General features: G+C 43.9%; 1 protein-coding gene across 5 annotated transcripts in view; it reads left to right on the top strand.

Moving 5' to 3' along the window:
- robo2 (roundabout, axon guidance receptor, homolog 2 (Drosophila)) overlaps nt 1–18,787 on the top strand; it is a 144,840-nt gene that overhangs the window by 3,751 nt on the left and 122,302 nt on the right. For all 5 annotated transcript variants that reach the window (XM_028419553.1, XM_028419550.1, XM_028419552.1 and 2 more), the window contains exon 2: nt 8,690–9,016. In XM_028419553.1, coding sequence (XP_028275354.1) covers nt 8,690–9,016 — 327 coding nt within the window. The remainder of the gene's footprint in view (nt 1–8,689; nt 9,017–18,787) is intronic.

The following is an 18,787-nucleotide window of genomic DNA, read 5'->3' as shown; positions in this document are numbered from 1 at the left end:
GGATCACGTTTCAGCAGCCGTCATTATACATGTTCAGGCCACAACAGGCTGGACTCTGAGCTCACTCAATCAGATCAATCAGAAATAAAATGATTCACAGCTGTTTTAAATTCTGGAACCCTACTGGTTAATGCCTTTACATTTTCACCGTGCAGATGAGGGAGAGAAAATGTCACCGTCAGACAGTGCACATGGCTGATTTTGCTGTAAGACCAGCAGAATGCAGGGAAGGTAATGCCACTTTTCCCTGTTTTACCTCTGCTTTATTAAACCCCAGTCAAGCATACAACTGGCATTTACAGAGCAGAAAAAAGGGCAGAATGTTTTAATGCTGTCACTGAGAGAAAGAGACAAAATAAGTATGAGAGATTACAATGGCACCAAATAGAGGTTTAATGCTATTAGTCTGACAGCTAGTATCTTTCCTCATAAGATTTATATTCCCAAACATCCCCAGCCTCATCCTCCCCCTTGTGTCTCCAATACACACACATGCTCTCTTTGCACCAGTATCCTGTCGTTGGTCGTGTCAATGAGGGTGGAATTCAAACACTGAGGGGGTTGTTGTACACCTGTGATGTATGTGGAGGTAGTGGTGGGGGAGGATGATGAATTGAGCCTGCTGACTGTAAGAAAAGCAAGGGCCTTCACCTGTCTCACACACCTGTATTTAGAGAATACACACCTGTGCTCACCCCCTCAGGGCCCCAGCATGCACACATATAATCCCTGCTCTGTTCGGTCACTGCTTCTGTTTCCCAAACAGCAAATTAACACTTTGAGGCAGGCCACTGCACAGTGTTGATCTAATTACTGTAATAAAGTGATTAGATGTTGATCAATGACAAAATATTCCATCGTAAACCCTGTGTAGCTGTGGATGTGCACTGAGCAATCTTTAGCTACACAGAACCTGATCATTTTAAATGAACACTTCATCCCCAAATCCTGAGATCTGCAGTGCTATTTATCCATCTGAATTGTTTTTTTGTCTCAGTTTGGGAGCCTGGAGATTTCAGCTTTTTCTCTAATATGATGGAACTATTTTCTACCGAACTTCACCTGGCAACCATATCACTAAGCAGAAAGCTGTGTGTTCCCACCCATGACAAACATTATAGCTCAACCAAGGAGGATGCAGTTGGTTTATAGCAGGTCACCCTGTCACAAGCACAAGCCTGTCATCATTGGATTGGTATACATTGCTCTCAGATTACCTTTACAGCTGATATATTCAAATGTCTGTAAATTAAAGATAAAGATAAATGCCACCAGAAATAATGTAAATGCTTGATTTTGCAGGAGACTTTCTCTTTAAGAGCATGCAAAAAGTCAGGTCTGACTACAACACACGCGTGTGCTGTAAGCCTCCTGGAAGAGACGGCATTTTTGCCTTATCAGTGTTTTTGTGCTGCACTGAAATGTTGTGTTTGGGGAAACGTCTAATACTCTGTGTCCTGTCACCCTCACTCTGCCCTTTGTTTGGCCGTCTCACAGCAACCTTCAGATAGGAGGAAGCGATGTCAAGGTTGAGTGGTTCACAGAGGTACATACAACTATATAATACACAATCATAAGCAAAAGCACACACTGTAAACACAGAGAAGCCTACGAATCTATACAAGCAGTCATGCAGACACGAAGGAGCTGCTGTTCCTCTTCACATCACTTTTTTACTAGACATGCAGTCCTTTACAATTACACACAATCCCTTTTCAGTTTCTTATTGCAGTCCCTCTTTTTGTCCTCAGTCAGTAACACCCCTTCTTGTTCTTCATTGTCCAAGAGTTTGTGTGACAGCTGCACCTGAGCTGAGTATCTCACGGGCGCCTCATCGATGAGGTGAGCCCTGGTGATAAAAATGCATGAGCTGTCTCTCAGTGTGACACATGTGAAGATGGACAGCCAGAATAAGACACTTGAGCACACATCCGTCACATACGGCAGCGGCCCTGCACAGCTGTAATGCTGTTCAGAGTGGTGGAGCCTCAGAATAAGAGTCTTGTTCCACCATCTTTATCCCAGTCTTGGTCCATGGATCACACAGCCATGACAGCCCGGTACCTTTTCTTTTCCTGTAACTGGGGAATCTAACCCTGTGGAGATTCCAAATCCAGTTATTGTTGATTTTTGTTTTATTTTAATATTTGTACCACAATAATGTGCTGAATTGTTGCTTGGTTTAAAGCATTTAGACGCTGATGCACACATGATAGAAGTAAATATCTGTGTCAGTGCTGGAAGATCTGTTCTTATGTGTCCTAGCTGTTGTGTCCTAGCTGTTGTGTCCTAGCTGCAAACAAACATAGCACCACACTGCTGTAAATGAAGCCACCATGAGTGCGGGTGAGTTGATTTAGTGTGTGTAATGGCTCCTGGAGAGACTGGCTTTGTGGTTGAAGTCTCAGTGTGGAACATGGCATCAGCCAAGTGTCACAATCATTGCAACGGATAAGGGGGGAAAAAAAAACCCTAATCACATCCTTGAACATTTGAACTCTTCTGTTTCACTTCCAGGATGGTGATGATTTTTTTTCTGGAGAGCTGCGCACAGGCATTAGTCACTGAACAGCCCACTAACACTGAGCCTCTGGTAGAATTATGAAATGTAGTGTGTGTGTGTGTGTGAATGTGTTTGTGAACGCTATTTATAACCATCAAAGCCCATTTTTTGTGTTAGCATGGATATATGGGCGCCAGTAAATTGAATAAGTCCTTCATGCACCTATTGCTAGCACCCTTGACCCTGCAGCCCCCTGCAAGACCGGATGAAGTGTCCCATGGTATAGAAATTTAATAAATCTCATCCTGACTTGCCAATGCTGCACCATGAAAAAACAAAAAACAGTGAGCCATAAGAGTCATTTTATTACCTTGCTCTGCTCCCTGACTCCATCACTCGGATGGTGTGCGGTTGCAGCTCTTATCCCTCATGCTCACATATGGGGTTAAGCTTGTCTGAGGACCACTAGAGTAGCTGGAGGTGGTTGCTGCCCTCATTGACATGCAGAGACACCAGAGTATGTTCACTACAGGTCAGCACCTACGGAACACCTCCAATTATCCAGACTATATCATGGGCACCTGAAGGCCTTCTCCACCCACCAACCCCCACCCCTTCAGTTCTAAAGCAATAAAGCACTTATTTATTTCTCCCTATTAAATCTGCAGTGGCAGCAGGTAAGGAGATTACAATACTTGAGGGAGAATCAATTGATACCAATTATTTCATTGCACTCAGCTCAGTAGGAATTGTTTGGAGTAACCCATATTTGAAGGTGATCTTAAGCCAGCTGTGTTTACGTTTGCACACTGCAGATGTTGAGTAGATACACAAACACTGCTGCTTACTCAATCTAATTGCATAGCACATTTGCAAAGATTAAAATGACCACAAAAATGTTCCTTTCTAATCTAATCTTTACATAAGTGGACATCACCTCACTTTTGGATTTGAATTATTACTACACAAATGGACATTTTTAATATCAGGGCCACTGTCATAATGCCAAGCACAGACAGACAAATGACTGAACCCGGGCATCTCAAGAGGAGCCGAGGGAGAAACAAGAGCTAAAGAAAGGTGGGGTGGTGCAGTGAGCTACACGCTCGAGTAGCTTCAGCATTGGAAATCATTTAATCTGCATCACACAGTTTAGTGTCCCTACCAGTGGCCTGACAGCCCCACAGAACTGGTGCTATACTCCTAACACTAATCACCCCCAAGCAGGTCTCTTATGAACACTTCTTACCTCACTTTGAGAAGGTCTAAAGCATTCTTATGCCTTCCTCCTTTTCCCCCCTTTAGTCTCTTGTTACAAGTCAGCAATCTAAGCTCTTTTGAGACAAGCCATCTGCTGAAAATGAGATAACATCGCCTTTTCTGTTCACGGCTAACGATAGGATGAGGAGTGAGAAGGAGAGTAGTTTGGGGAGAAAAAAAACAAGGTGGAAGCTGCTTGAAATGCAAGCTATGTGAATCAGCCCTTTGCAGCAAAATCAGATATTCTGTTTCCCACAGTTATCTATTTATATATTCCATCTGCATGGAGAAGAGAGGGCAAATACACACATGCAGAGTCAATAAGACCCCACCTTGCCACTGCCTGAAATACACTCAGAGTGGAATTCTATCTGATATTTGTTGGAGGCAAGCATGGATGCATTGAGAGGTTGAGAGCAGCTCATAGAATTACCCCTGTGTTTGCTTTCAGAGTATAGATCTTAGCAGGAGAAGGGAGGGGGGGCAGTATGCAGAGCACTGAGGTGGAACAGAGCTCATCATGTGAGCTCGCTAGAACTCCCTCCATCCCTTCAACAGAATATGAAGTGGAAGAATCTGCTCTGCACCTGTGAACACCCTTCATTTCACTTTTTGTGTCTTCACCGTGAGGATTTTGCTGTATCGTGTGGCTGGCTACACGCACCAGAATGGGATACAGCAGGGTGTCTCCAGTGACACCTCGCTGAGATGAGCTGGTTGCCTAGTATTGGGCTATATTGGAGCTCATGCGCTGTGACGCCACTGACAGCCCGGCGTAAAGAAGATGAATCTCGGGTGCAGAACAGCTGCTTGGAAGTGTCACGGCAGGCCAGTGCTGAGGCGTGGACGGCCAGCAACATCATTCTTTCACCACCCCCAGTTTCACCCATGCTGCTCTCTCACATTTCCCTTCTGATGACATGACGGATATGACTCCGTCACCCTGGTAGTGAGGATAGGATGTAACAGGACAGGATGCAAGTGAAATAGACAGAGAGATATTGGGAGGTATAGAGGCGGAGATACATGGGGAGTGGAGTGGGAGGCTGAGGAGAAGTGGAGAGAGCCAGGAGATGTGGAGGGGAGAGGAGAGTGTATATTTCAGAATGGACAACATGGATCTAATACATAATTCATTCCCTCTGAAATTTCTTTGAGGTTTTTTTGTACAATTTTAAATTCACTCAGTTCACTGGATTTCAGCACTTTCTGTCCCAAATGTCTCTTCCATTTCACTATCCACATTACAGTATAACTGCACCTTGGCCCGGACCTTGGTTTTCATGTTTGATGTTTTATGGAGCCTTAGTGGCTGGAACTTTTCGCCTTGGTCTGAGGTTGCCGTTGGTTACCTGTGATCAGCACACGTCTGTTGGCAGAATAACTAATATCTCTTTGGGGAGTCCTTCCTTTTATGCTCTGCCGGAGACTGGTGTGGGTATTGATTTGGTTGGTGGGCTAGAATTTCTCCTGGGAGCTAATAAAAATAATTACAAAAAGATCATCAAAGGCCAGACCTTCTGTTGAACACATGAATAAATATGTGACAAAGATAACAGAAAATCCCACATCTATGTGTGTGGTCAGTGGAGAGCTGAGAGGAAAGGAGCATTTTATCTGGAATATAAATGGAGAGTTAACCTTTTTTTGTCTGTGTAATTTAGGATGTTTTTGCTATGTATGTTCAACTTTTATGCTTTTATGTTTTAGTTGTATTAAAATAGGAAGTGCGATATTTTGTAGGAAAGAAACTTAGAATAGAAGGAGACAGCATGCTTAAATAATGCACATTTCTTGGATAATGGTACTGCAAAATTGCATCCATTTCAGTGAAGCTGACATAAGTAGACGGAAAGAAAAAGGCAGAGAAGAGAATCATCTTCTGGTTCAGTAATCCCTCTCTGATTTCATTGCCTGTCTGTGCGCTTGTTTGTTTGTTCTCTGGTTCCTGCTTTCCTCCAAGAGTGGATGACTGCACAGCAGTGGTGAAAAGTAATGGTGGTGTTATTGCAGACAGGGGGAAACACAGCATTTTGATTGGAGCGTGTGCCCTGAGACCCAGTGAAGTGCACTCGCCTCAGCTCAGAGAGCACTTGATTGCACAGCACCAATGATCGCATTAAAAGGGCAACAGAAAGCCCATTTACCGTAAAGAGAGTGGGAAAGGGGCCCAATAGGAAGCTGAAAATTGACTTTCACTTCTGTGAGGAGCCGTCTGATGGCCGGGTGTTTGGGATGTTCATGAAGTTTTTTTTAATTTGATCTTCCTGGACAGCACACATATAATTCCACATGAGGGGACAGCAATCATTTACACTCAGGCAGACACACACTTTTGCTTATAAAAGTGAAAGAACAAGCAGGGTTTACATACTGATGTTATCCAGCATTGAGATTGATGGGCCTTTCGAAACCATATTCCACGGCATATGGATGTGCTTTTAACCTTTGCTTCTTCCACACCTGACTCTCTCCGCTCAGGAAGGACACTGACCAGTCACGTCTGGCCCTCTGCTCACCCAGCTTAGCTTTTTCTGGCAGTGAAAGGACAATTGTAGAGGCATCTGCTGTGTTCATTTCCAGGGGAAAGGGGCGAGCAGATGGAGACTCAAGGTTTAAGTGATTAGAAGGCAGTAGATTGGAATACAAATTGGATTTAAAGAAATTAGACTGATATAAATCGAATGGAGTCGCCGCAGTTTAGTGCTGTGCATGCTTGCTGGTCTTAGTGAAAAGCCACCGCAGGGCCTGTGGATTATGGGGGAAGCAGATGCTCCAATGAGATAAGAATAAATGTTCATTTGACACCACATCTGAGGGAGGTGGGGGTCTCCATGTCTGTCCTTTATCTCGCCCTCCATTTATCAATGTCACTGTGTTAATTGCTGCTTCATTTATTAAGTCGCCTAATGCCAGAATACAAACTTTCCCCTTTGCTGCTGCTCTGACAGGGAAATTGGCTGCCGGCTAGGTTACTGGTACCTACAACTGGTGAAAGAGATTGTGTAGATAAACACTAGCAGTGCACTGTGGGTTTTTGTTCCACCACCAATTTCACATCTTCAGTTTTCCCCCTAATGCCTAAGAGATTAGATCATGAACTCAGGGAGCAGGATATCACCACCCCCTCTACTACAGACCGCTTTCTGTGGCCCCAGTTAGCACAAGACACTCAGCCTGATCACTAATCAATGACAGGGAAATGGAGGGAATTAGCCCAAATTAGGAAGAAGAGAGAACAGACTACCTCCTGTTCTGGGGTCAATATGCCACTTATCTGATGCCTGATTCCTGACAATTGATGGGCCAGTGCGCATGTACACAGAGTAAATGTGCATGTATATGTGTGCACACACATTCACCCCACTCCAAGTCTTTCAAGTGTATTTTGTGCTGATCGGCAGATTTTTACCTGCTCTTGTCCTTTTGCCCGTAGACTCATAAGCAGAAAAGACCAGGGTGCTGCTAGTCCCAGCCTCCCCTGAGAGAGTCAACTAAGTGGTGTAGTGGAACATGTGCAAACCCAGCCAAACAAAGAGCTGGAACCTCCGCTGTTGCCTCCATCATGTGTGGAAATTAGCCCTTACATAAGCACAAAGGCCTCTGTGGTACACTGCCCTTCTGTACAGCAGGCTTCGTCCCTATTAGCCCACTGCACTGCCCCGGGGAAGGTTACAGTCATCAACTCTACTCCATCATATGCACACCTGCAACAACTCATTTTAAGACAATGAGCTTAGCTCTCAAAGAGCTGCAACACTGGTTAACTTTAGGCTGCCAACTAAGCCATCTTTTGAAGGAGTATTGAATGTGGTTCAAAAGAAAGGATAAAGAAGGGTTGCTGGAAAAGTTTGTTTCATTCTCTATTCTCTTTACTCTGTCTTTGATGCGGGATCAAACTGTCTGATTGTTGCATCGTTCCCATGGCTTCCATGATGTAACTGTTTGCGTGTGTGTGTGTTCGTGTGTGTGGCCTACAGCATCTTATCTCCTGGTGTAAGACCTGGTCACAGACACACAGAGCGCAGTGTCTCAGGGAGCATTATCTTAGCTGCCAGACTCTCAGAGCTCACCCACACCGAGCCCTAATGAAAAGGAGTGGGCCAAGGTTTTTAGCCACAGGGGATTAGCGTTTGACATTAGTCTAGACCTCGGTCATTCATATTCACATCACATATGTACTTTTGCACATTGGACCATTTGACTTACCATGAAAGCTTAATGTACATGACAAATATGTAATTTTTGTCATTCAAATGGGAGCTGACTGTTTGCCTCTATTCACTGTTCACCCATGGGTCTAATTACCCACAAGCCCCTGCATATAGGGTTAAGAAGAGCAGATGGCTGCTTTTTGACTAGCCTCAAGTAGTGATTAGAGGGTGTGTGTGTGTGTGTGTGTGTGTTTTTATTTTAAGTATTTCTACTCTGAGACAAGTTTAAGTAACTGTTAGTTATCCATCCATGTCCCACTGATTATCTGTGTTGGGGTAGAGACGTCAACAGGAAAGTGGCTCACATTTCTCCACAGTTCTGCTTTCTGGTTTTTAATCAATGTTCGTTTTGTTTGTACAAATTTTAGCAGAGCACAGCTGTATTCTCAGTTCCTGTTCTCTACATTTGTATTGTCTCATTTTCTGGGATTTGCTTAGTAAGTGGTAGCTGCATTTATAAGGTCAAATATGCATAGGCAGCATCATAAACTGCTGTATACAGAAAACAAACCACTGAACAAGAAATGACTTCAGTTTTACATTGTTGTGTTGATGATTGCTTTTAAGCCACTTCCTGTAACGTCCTGTATTTGTGTTTATCAAGAACCTTTGTCTACCAACTATGTTCAGACAGATTCACTGTTATGTCCATGCAAGAGGTTCTTTGAATCAAGCTGTTGCACTATGATTAATTGCTTCTTTCTCCCTTCAGGATCCCGTCTGCGCCAGGAGGACTCCCCACCCAGGATTGTGGAGCACCCCTCTGACCTGATAGTATCCAAAGGGGAGCCCGCCACTCTCAACTGCAAAGCAGAGGGGCGGCCGACCCCGACAGTGGAGTGGTACAAGGACGGAGAGCGGGTGGAAACAGACAAAGACGACCCACGTTCTCACCGCATGCTGCTCCCCAGTGGCTCACTTTTCTTCCTACGCATCGTTCATGGACGACGGAGCAAACCAGATGAGGGAGCCTACGTCTGTGTGGCCCGGAACTACCTGGGAGAAGCTGTCAGCCGCAATGCATCTTTGGAAGTAGCATGTGAGTCAAGGCTTCCTTCTTCATTTCTCCCATTTTCTGTCTCGCTGGATCTTGCTGCTTCTACATGATGGAAAGACTGGATTTACATTCAATTTTCTTGCCAGTTACACATAACAGAAAATTGCATTTTTTGTCTACTGTAGGAAAATAACAGTAAACAAATCATCACCATTTAATTTGAGGCAACTCTAATCTCCCTATTTTTAGGGTTGATTTCATCTTGCCTTCAGTGTTCTCCATTTGCAAACATCGTAATAATTTCCTGTATGTCTATAAGCAGCAGTTAAGCTTTATTACAGTCTCACAGTGTGGAACATTGTTTGGTAGGATAATGAGTTTTTGAAAATTCGTTTTTCTTTTCGTACTTTTTAGCCCAGGGGGAGTGTTTTGAAGTCATCTGCAAACCTTTGAGTTGGACATAAACCTTTGTCATGGGTGGGGGGGTTCACGGTGGCATGGCAGACATGGCCCTGCCTCACAGGTGAGTGGGGGTAGAGTGACAGGCAGGTCTCCTGATGGACATTTAACACAGGCCGTCTGGACTGTGTTGGTGAAGGCTGACAGGTAGAACCTGTGCTGTGGATCATATTACCCTTTGAAGATGAGCCTACCCCCCCTAGCAGGCTTAGGCTGGGCTTCCTGTGGAGCGACTCCCAGGCACCATAACTCCATTTCCTTCTGTTGTTTTAACTGGTGGTACTTTTAGCAATTCACAGGTTATTTTCAATGCTTGACTTGGTTCGATTGTTAAGCTCAGACATCATGACAGTGCCACTGTATTGAGTTAGTTACAGTAGAATTAATTTCTATCAGCCATGTAGCAAAATGCTGAGTGTGACTTCTTAGTTAATAACAGTTACATAATATACAATAACAATAACAATAACAGATAATAACAGTCAGACCGTTTGCTAATGAAACATTTCTTTTAGACAGCAAAAATACCATCATCCATGCAATAATGTGATTACAATGATCTGTAGTTACTTTGTGATCCTTGGAGATGGAAATGGAGGGGGTTGGTCTCCGCCTCTGATCTGGTGCCCTGCATTCACTAGGGCCTTCCAGCTGCCCCCAGGTGCTAACTGTGTGACAGCAGCTTGATCTATCGATTGCTGTAAGAGGGCTCTCCCAGTCTAAATGAACATTCATGAAAAATTGATGAAGAGTCCAGATTATTTTATTTTTCTCCTCTCACACCGTTTCTTACTTTTTTGAGTACTGTCTCTCTCTCTCTGTGAATAGAGGCCTTGACTGCTTGAATGCCTTGAAGGTGAGAGGTTAAGAGTTCAGGAGGCCAGGAGAGGAGGGGATAGCTAGGTGAAGCAATATGCTTCAGATACTTATTACCAGTGATACTGGACTTTAAATAAAGGGTCAGGCCAGTAGGTGCATGTACACTGTCGGCCCCAGCAGAGGCTTTAAGGCTCTGCTGCTCTCTTTAACTTTTATTTTCATCTGGCAAAACCAAATGTGCATAAATCCAAATCCAAACTTTGCACTGATTCCTTGTAGCCAATGGCACCAAACTAATTCACTAGTCACTTGGCAATCAAGGAAGACAAGTGCTAAAACAAGACTGCCTTTAAGGAGTATAAAAGCCATACAGCATCTTTGCATTTACACTAAAAAGCCTTCTAACTAAAGGTTCATCTTTCATTTGTCACCAAATCTATGTGTAACAATTTATTAACTTGACAATGTTTCTATTCCAATAATAGTTACACCACAAATTTTGCTTGTATTGACCTAAGGTCTGGGAGCAGTTTGAGAGTGCCAGCAGTGTCAGATGGACCAAGATGGGTCCAGCAAGGGCCATTTATTATCCAGCGGGCCACAGTGTCAGGACGCTTTATTGAAGTAGTATAATGTTGATATAAATTATTTGATTATTAAGTTAACAAGGTCAAATGGAGGAGATAGGGAAAGTGAAAGGAGAACTATGAACTACAAGAAATATCCAATGTTATATTAAGTTAAGTTATATTAATGAGTTGTTGCATTTTTAATAGGCGATAATCCAGGGGATTTTGAGTAAGAATGCCCTGAAGCTAATCTGCATGATCGGTGGCTGAAATAGTCAAGCGTCTGGCATCATAATGGTCAGAATCATCACTGCGTTTACATCTTTCGAGTTGACGTAGATAAAAATAAAATGTAATTAACCACTGAAATATATATCCAAACATCATGTAAACACCGATAACATCAAGGTGAATAATACACAGATTTTACCATCTGATCATTTGCAGTGTATTTTCTTTTGTTCTTTTTGTGGTTTTTGCTGAAATTCACACATTTCAAAGAGGAAGGAAAATCTATTTTTTTGAGAATCCGTGCCCGGTTTGTTTTGGAAGCCTGAGCTTTTGCAGCTTTCTCTTTAGCCAGGACTTCAGGGGTCTGAGGAGGCAGAAGGGGGTGGGGTGCTAAATCCCACTGCATTGGCTTTACCACAGTGATTAGCTTTATCAGGTCCTGACATCCGTCTAGTGATTGTTAAGCCAGAGCTAATCGCACAAGAAAAAGCAGCATTTAAATCTATATCCATGTCGAGCTGGGGTTGTGTTTATGATATGTCTTGTAACCCCCAACCCCCCTCTGTCTCCTGCCTCTCTCTCTCTCTCTCTCTCTTGGTTGTATTGAACACACCTTTGCCTCTCTTCCGTTCACGAGTGGTTGAGCAGGACCCTGGTGAGATAATTGAATTGCAGTTCTGAAACAGATTGAGCTCAGTGTCCACTGAGCAGAGTGCCACTGCTGCATGCCGGACATCAAGCTGGCCAGCACTCAGCACTCTCTCTGTTAGAGAACGAAAGGTGGAGTGGAGAGGGAGAGGGGGAAGAGGCCTCGGAGAGGTGCCTCTGCATTATTAATGTGGGCCAGATTGGGGGGACTTGTATCTTTCCTGAATTTAGTCCTCAAACCGTGTCTCCTTTAAGTGTTGGATGTTGACATTGTTCACAAATGGATGGACAAGAGCATGAACCGCATGAACTGTTTTGTGTTATCTACAGTTGAAGCGTGTGCAGAGTGTGAGGATAATGCTTAAAGATCACTTTGGGATGAGATTTCATTATAGCTGTTGTTCACTGTCCTGTACTTCAGAAGATAAGAGAACTTGTAAACGTGTTGCCTAGAGGGTATCTGAACAGTCTGCTTTGTAATTTTATTCCTCTCAAAACTGACTGCAGGCCAGCGGTATGGGATGGGTATACTGCATGTTAGGGGAAATGTGCCCCCTTTTCTCTTGTCAGAATAAACTAGGTCAATGAGCAGGTTCATAAATCATTGTGAAGCCTGTGTCAGAAATGTTAGCTGTAGCCACTGCCGCTGAATAAATTGCTAGCACTGCGAATATCTGTGTATATGTAAGTGTGACAAGGCACACCTGGGGCGATAGGATCCCAAGGAAAATGTTAATTAGCCCCATCTTTTTCAGGTGGATGAGCTGCACACATACACGCTGCTCCAGATACTCATGTGAAGGCTGAGCAGTTTCACTTTTAATTGAGTGTCAAGTGTGACTCAGACCCTCCGATGTGTATGTTGCATGCAGATTTACATTTATGTAATCATATATGGGAGGAGCATCATAAACGAATGAAGACAGTCTTCAGGTGTAGATCTATACCCTTGCTACTTGGTTCAGTTTGTAACCTTTAAAAATGCAAATGACACTAGAGTGAAACAGATGTCTTGGGTTGGATCTAAATGCCGCTTGAAATGGGATTGGATGACTTTTAAAAAGGTCCTTTGATATCATCTAATGTACCACTTCTGCAATTAAGTGAATCGTTAGGTAGCATTTGGTACTCGTACAACAAGGTAATTAGCAGGAAAATAGAGTTGGGAGAGGTGTGAGTGGTGAAGAGAGGAGGAGGGTACCAAGCTGTTCCTGTTGTGTCCAGCATGAGGGGAGGCTAATAAAGGGAGAGGCCAAGAGGAGCAGGCCAGGTGGGGAGTCAGACTGAGCTGCACTGCCGAGCCTTTCACAAGCTCATCTGGACTCATTATTCCAGTTCAGAAATGAGAAAATGGAGTGACAAGTGCAAAACAACAGACACTCACACATGTGTATGCACATGTACACAAACACCTGCCCTCATGCTCATATAAGCCCCGGTAGGCTGAGGTTTAATCTGTGCTGAAGTCCTTGAGAAATAATGAAGGGTAATGAAGGAAGCAGCAACAATGCTGCCATTACGGCACATTAATGATGCATGCTGCAGCTAGGAAATAAAACACTCTCTGAAAATCTGATCTCTGAAACTCACACTAATTTGTATTTAAATGTCTTACTCTCTGTACCTTTCATGTGATGAGAAGTGCAGTACAATTGTGCAAGACAATCCAGGATCATTTCTTTGGTTACATCAAAAAACTGCAACAGAAAAAGAAGGATGCTTTAAATTGACGTTTGTGTACTGGAGGCTAGCAGCAAGTGCGAGAAGAAGACGAAATGCGAAAAGTATAGATACAGATACAGGTTGGGAATGTTGTCCTTTGATAAGAGAGCTGGCAGGAGCCTGCACGGGTGTGAAAACATCTCCTCCTGATAAACTGTTAATCCCTGATTGAATGTGTCAGCTCTGTGTCTGTGCAGCTGGAGTTTGCTGACCTCTGTAAAGAGATGTTCCTTTCTATTGGAATTCACTCACACGATGTTCAGACAAACACACACACACACACACACACACACACGTATGCATACACATGCCATATACAGCAGCATGCAGATTGCTCTTATCTCCTTTATCAGCCACAGATGGCGACAGTAAATGAGGAGTTCCCCTCGCCACCCAACTCCTCTGCAAAGCTTGGAAAGACACCAGCCTGCAGAAATGGAACGAGAACTTGCAAAACAAACTCCCACAGGGAGATAAATCATAGGAATACAGCAGGTCACTACCAGCACTCTGACCTTTTCACACACACACACTGAAATAGCACACACACACCATATTTACTGAGACTGCACTTTTGCTTTCCTCAGCGGGCCCTGTGTCCCAGCTCTGACCTCCACTACTACACCTAGGGAAATAGATTGTCAGTGTTGCCTTCTTACCTTCAGAGGAAGCCAGTGCAGTACTCTTGATGGAAAATATTCGGGCAGCCAGTGGCTGAAAACTGACAGCATTAATGGAGTGGTGAAGCAAGTGCTGAAGTCAAAGATGGAAAACGTGATGAGAGCCGCGCAGAGATCCAAGTTTGTGATGACCTCTGACCATATCTCTCAGCCCCTTATTTGTCTTTTTGTGTCCTTTTCTTTCAATTTCCACCCCTCTCCTTACGCCATTGTGTCGTCTTTGAGTGTACAAACTGGATTAAAATAGTGTGTGCAGCTCTGTCATGGATGCCACGGCCCGTCAGCAGAGGAGTGAGCCATCAAGCAAAGAATGCTGAACCAGCCGCTTCTCACGCCCATTAGTGCCCGGCAAGATGAAGCACCCGTCGCACCGGGTTTTGTTGTGTTTCTTTTATACACCCTACTCTCACTTCTTCACACTCTACCTCTTTCTCTCTTTATAGTGACACTTTTATTGATGGCCTCTCCACTCTGACAATGCAAGTCTATTGCTTTGTCTCTCCTGCCTGCTTGCCTGTGCTTTGCCTCCTCTTGCCTCATTCACTCATTGCCCCCTCCATCCGTGCACAACAAGGATGCTCGCTCTGCAGTGACTGCAAAATATAAATCTTTGTATTAACATTAAGTCTTTTAAATTGCACATGTATTGTTGTAAAAAAAAAGTGAGCACCTCTAGACAAGCACGTTCTACAAAAAATAAACTTACGCTGTCTTGCTGCTTGTTTTATTCTCATCCAGTCTGAGATGGAGACCGAGCTGTAAATTATTGAAATCTGTCTGCAGGCGATTATTGATTAACTCTAAAACACACTGGGTGAGAGGTTCATGCTTTTATGGGTGGATTGTGGTTTGATTTCTGTTTTAGTATTGACCATAGCTAAAATTTATTCTAGCCTCATGTAGGTTTCAGTGTTATTAGGATGATCACCAAAATATCCTCCAGAATAAACCCTTTATCAGTCTATTAATCTGGTCTTTAGCCTGTTTTTGTGTTGATAACCAAACACTCGAGGTTTCCAACTCTATTTTAAATTGTTGCACAGGTGTGCTGTTCATTGAGATTTAGATTAATATGTGTGATACCACTCTATTTGTTGACAAGTGGGCTAAGGGACTAAGTGAGTGATAATAATTTTAATCAAAAATGTGACCCTGAGTTAAATCCCTGTAGACCGCCACATTCGGAGGGTGGCTTTGCCGTTGAGTCCAGCTGGGATTGGATCCTCTGACCCCTAAAGAACCCTTTGCCCTCTCCTATCCACCCCAGATCTCTGTCATGCCATAATTCCTTAACCTAGCGCTCCCTTCCAATGAATGTGTCCCTGTAGTGACTGACCTCCCCCCACCCACCTTCTTCTCTCACTCTGAGACCCTCTGAGACTGCCAGAGATGGTAATCCATCATATGGAGCTAGGGAGGAGGTGACAGGGGTGGAGGGCTGAAGTTCAGGCTGATATGGGTTTGAATCAAATGTCGCTGAAATTGATTCACCCTCTGGTGTGTAGAATGCTGCGTTGTTTTCTGCACCGATGTTCTTGGTTCAAATGCCCATTATTTCCTTGGTTACTTTTTGCACACACCCTTAAACACACATTCATTCACACATGCCTTTGCACAATACTGTAGGGTGCACAATGGTGCTGGGGATTGATCCTGTGAAAGGGTCAGGACTCAGCCAGGCCTGCAAGTCATGCTGTTTATTTTGGGTTACGACTGTCACCATACACACTGGCCCTTTGATGGATTTTGTCCTGTTGAATGCTGTTGTGCACACAAGTACACACACAGTTTTACACAAGCACGCTGAAAAAATGCTTAAGGTAAGCTTTTGTGGCTGTTTTTCTAGTTGTGCAAACATTAAGGACAGCCCTTAAAGTAGCCCTTGGGGAGCATAGTAGATGCAGCATTTCAGCTTCATTAGACTCTGAACTGAACTGTGAGAGAAAGTAGGAAACTGGGGGAAGGGAGGAAGAGAAACCATGAGACACAAACGGCAAACTGACCACAGAAAGCTTAGAGTTGTAGCGTTGTGGTTTTGTTTATGTTGCTATTTGTCTTTTTCTCAGCCCCTTACAGTGAACTGTTCTTGTCTTGCGCCTGGACCATAGAGGAGTTGTTGTGGGTCAGGATGTGTTATGACTTGGTGATCTTTCCATGGCGCAGACAGATATTGTGTTTGGCTTGGATTACGTTAGCTGTAACAGACACCTATCAGCGACCAGAGCCCCCAACAGCTGCAGACCAGTGTTGAAACCTAATCATCCAGTCTCTGCTGTCTTCCTCTCTTTCCTCCTCTTTCCCTCTCCCTGTCACTCTCTTTTTTCTCCTTCTACTTTTCCACTCCCTCCATCTCCCGTTTCCCTTCCTGCTGTTTGAAAGTGATACACAAAGTATTTTGGTCACTTTCAAAAGTGATGGGAGGCAAGATCAAATGTTTAAGAGAGTAGTTTCTAAGACAGCTGCGGTTCCATTACATTTTATAGCCTGACCTTTACATGACTATGCTGCTGCATCCATCGGGCATGTCAGCAGAGGAAGTTCCATGTTTGCTGTGTCTAGTTGAAGGTGACCTTGCACGTTGCAGAGCTAATGCTTCCCATTTCGATGTGGAGTGTGTCCTAACTGCAGCCTATGCCTGTTAGACAGCTTTAGGATCAGTCCCAGGCTTTGTCAAGGTGAGGTTGGGTGCACAACATTTTGATGTTGTTCATTCACCCACCACTAGTGCACAGCAGGAGCTGCTGCATCTACTCCATTGGGAAATAAACATCAAAGATCTCCAGAGTTGAACACAGGCAAAGACATGCGACTACATATGAAGGAACCCACCTTCCGCGTTTACGTGCAATGCAGTGTGTCCAGGTGCAGTCAGATGACATCACATGGTGAATGAGACTGGGAGCAGTGGTATGTGTGACCACCTGCTTCTGCAGCTGGGAGGATGATTAGCAGATAGCCAGGCTGATTATTAACCAGCCAGACTCTCATCCAGCCAAACGGACAGACACACCAAGACACTGACAGACGTTGCACATTGCCAGATATGAGCCTGCACATTGGTTGGCACATTGAAGCCCAGACAGACTTGCCCAGACCACTTCAGCCTTAGCATGGCTAAAGGCCAAATGAATAGAAATCAGAACTCCCTATTCAAATGCTAAGCAGAATCTTATCTCAGTGCCTCTTGCTGCTGGCCCCTCATGCTCTACACTGTACAGGGCAAAGCTATTAACCAATATGCAGATGTCGCCTGTGTTTATCTGCTTCACTGTGTGTTTGTGTTTTTAGATGGGGTTGTGTTGAGTTTTTTTCTGTTTGATTGCTAAGTTAGTGAAAGATGTGTGTGGGATATCATGCTTGAGCAAGTATGTTTTCAATAAATCCTAATAATGCTGTGCTCAACAGTACCCCCCACCCAGTGAAGCAGAAATGAAAGCAGTGAATCATCTTAAGCATGGCCTTAATTACAGAGATTTGTCTTGGATCCACCAAGATCTTCCTTTTCCACAGGAAATGAAATCTAACGACACTAAGTGATCACCGAGGGGTGTGTGTCTAACTGATGAGCGAGCTCATTTGACTCCACCGATCTTTAAAAGCCATTAATGCTCTCCTCTTTCATGCACAAATTCAGGCCTCCCCACACAAAGGCACACACGGGCATAATGACACATAGATGTTTAGAAACTCACACACACAACAGGCATGATAAATGCTTGCATGTGCAAGCATGTGCCTGCACGCACACAGTGTTAGAGACTCCAAACTCCCTCATTTTTATCCAACTGGCACAGTGCACATTTGCCCATTTGAGGCCTCAATGGCACTGTAAGGGAAAAATGAACCCCAAGACACCATGTTTTAATGGAGCTGAAAAGAACAGCTTAATTGGCCAACACAAGCCAGGCCCAGGTCTCAACTGTGGAATTTACATGTTAGCCTTGCTGCCATCTTTCTTTTAAAAGTCCCCGTGGTGTATGTTTGGAACAGGCACATGAAAAGCGACTCTCTCACTTTATGAATATCGATTTGGCTGCTGCTGTTATGCTGGAGGTTGTGGAAAACAATATTATTCAAAACATGCTGAGTGGAATACATCTGCAATTAGTCGGTTGATAATTTATGCAGCTGTGTTATCAGTGTAATTGCCTGTTTTTGGAAATTCATTTATCATTTCACACACACCACCTTGTTCTGAGGTCCTAAATATTAAAATGAGTATTGATTTAGATACTCGATTTAGATCAGTTTAGTTCACAGCAATCAGGAAAACATATCTAAAAGACTGATGTGACGATCTGAGCAGTTATTATCCAAACAGAAGGGAGGCGTCCTCGTGATTTAGCTCCATTCCTTGCAGCTTAGTTGATATGCCGGTTGTACCTTTGGGTCCAGATAGACTGACCTTTGGGCAGCTCTGGATTTGACCTCCCATTGATTGACCATCATCTGACCCCATGGCTTGAAAACAGAGCTGCATACAGGTCCATTTGGCAGTCTGGAGAGCATCTCTTGCATACACTGCTAATACAGTTATGCTAGTGTTATTGGGAGATGTATGAAAGGAGAAACAGCCAGGGAAGGCAGGGTTATTCCTGTGTCAGAGGAAGAGGAGCACAGATAATTCAGTTACAGACTGAGGGATATGAGCATCTGTCAGCTTACTCATTCTTATACTACTCAAG

This window comes from Parambassis ranga, chromosome 13 (genome assembly GCF_900634625.1).
Source record: "Parambassis ranga chromosome 13, fParRan2.1, whole genome shotgun sequence".
Taxonomy (NCBI): domain Eukaryota; kingdom Metazoa; phylum Chordata; class Actinopteri; family Ambassidae; genus Parambassis; species Parambassis ranga.
The sequence above is the reverse complement of the archived record's forward strand: the minus strand, read 5'-3'. Positions and strand labels throughout refer to the sequence as shown.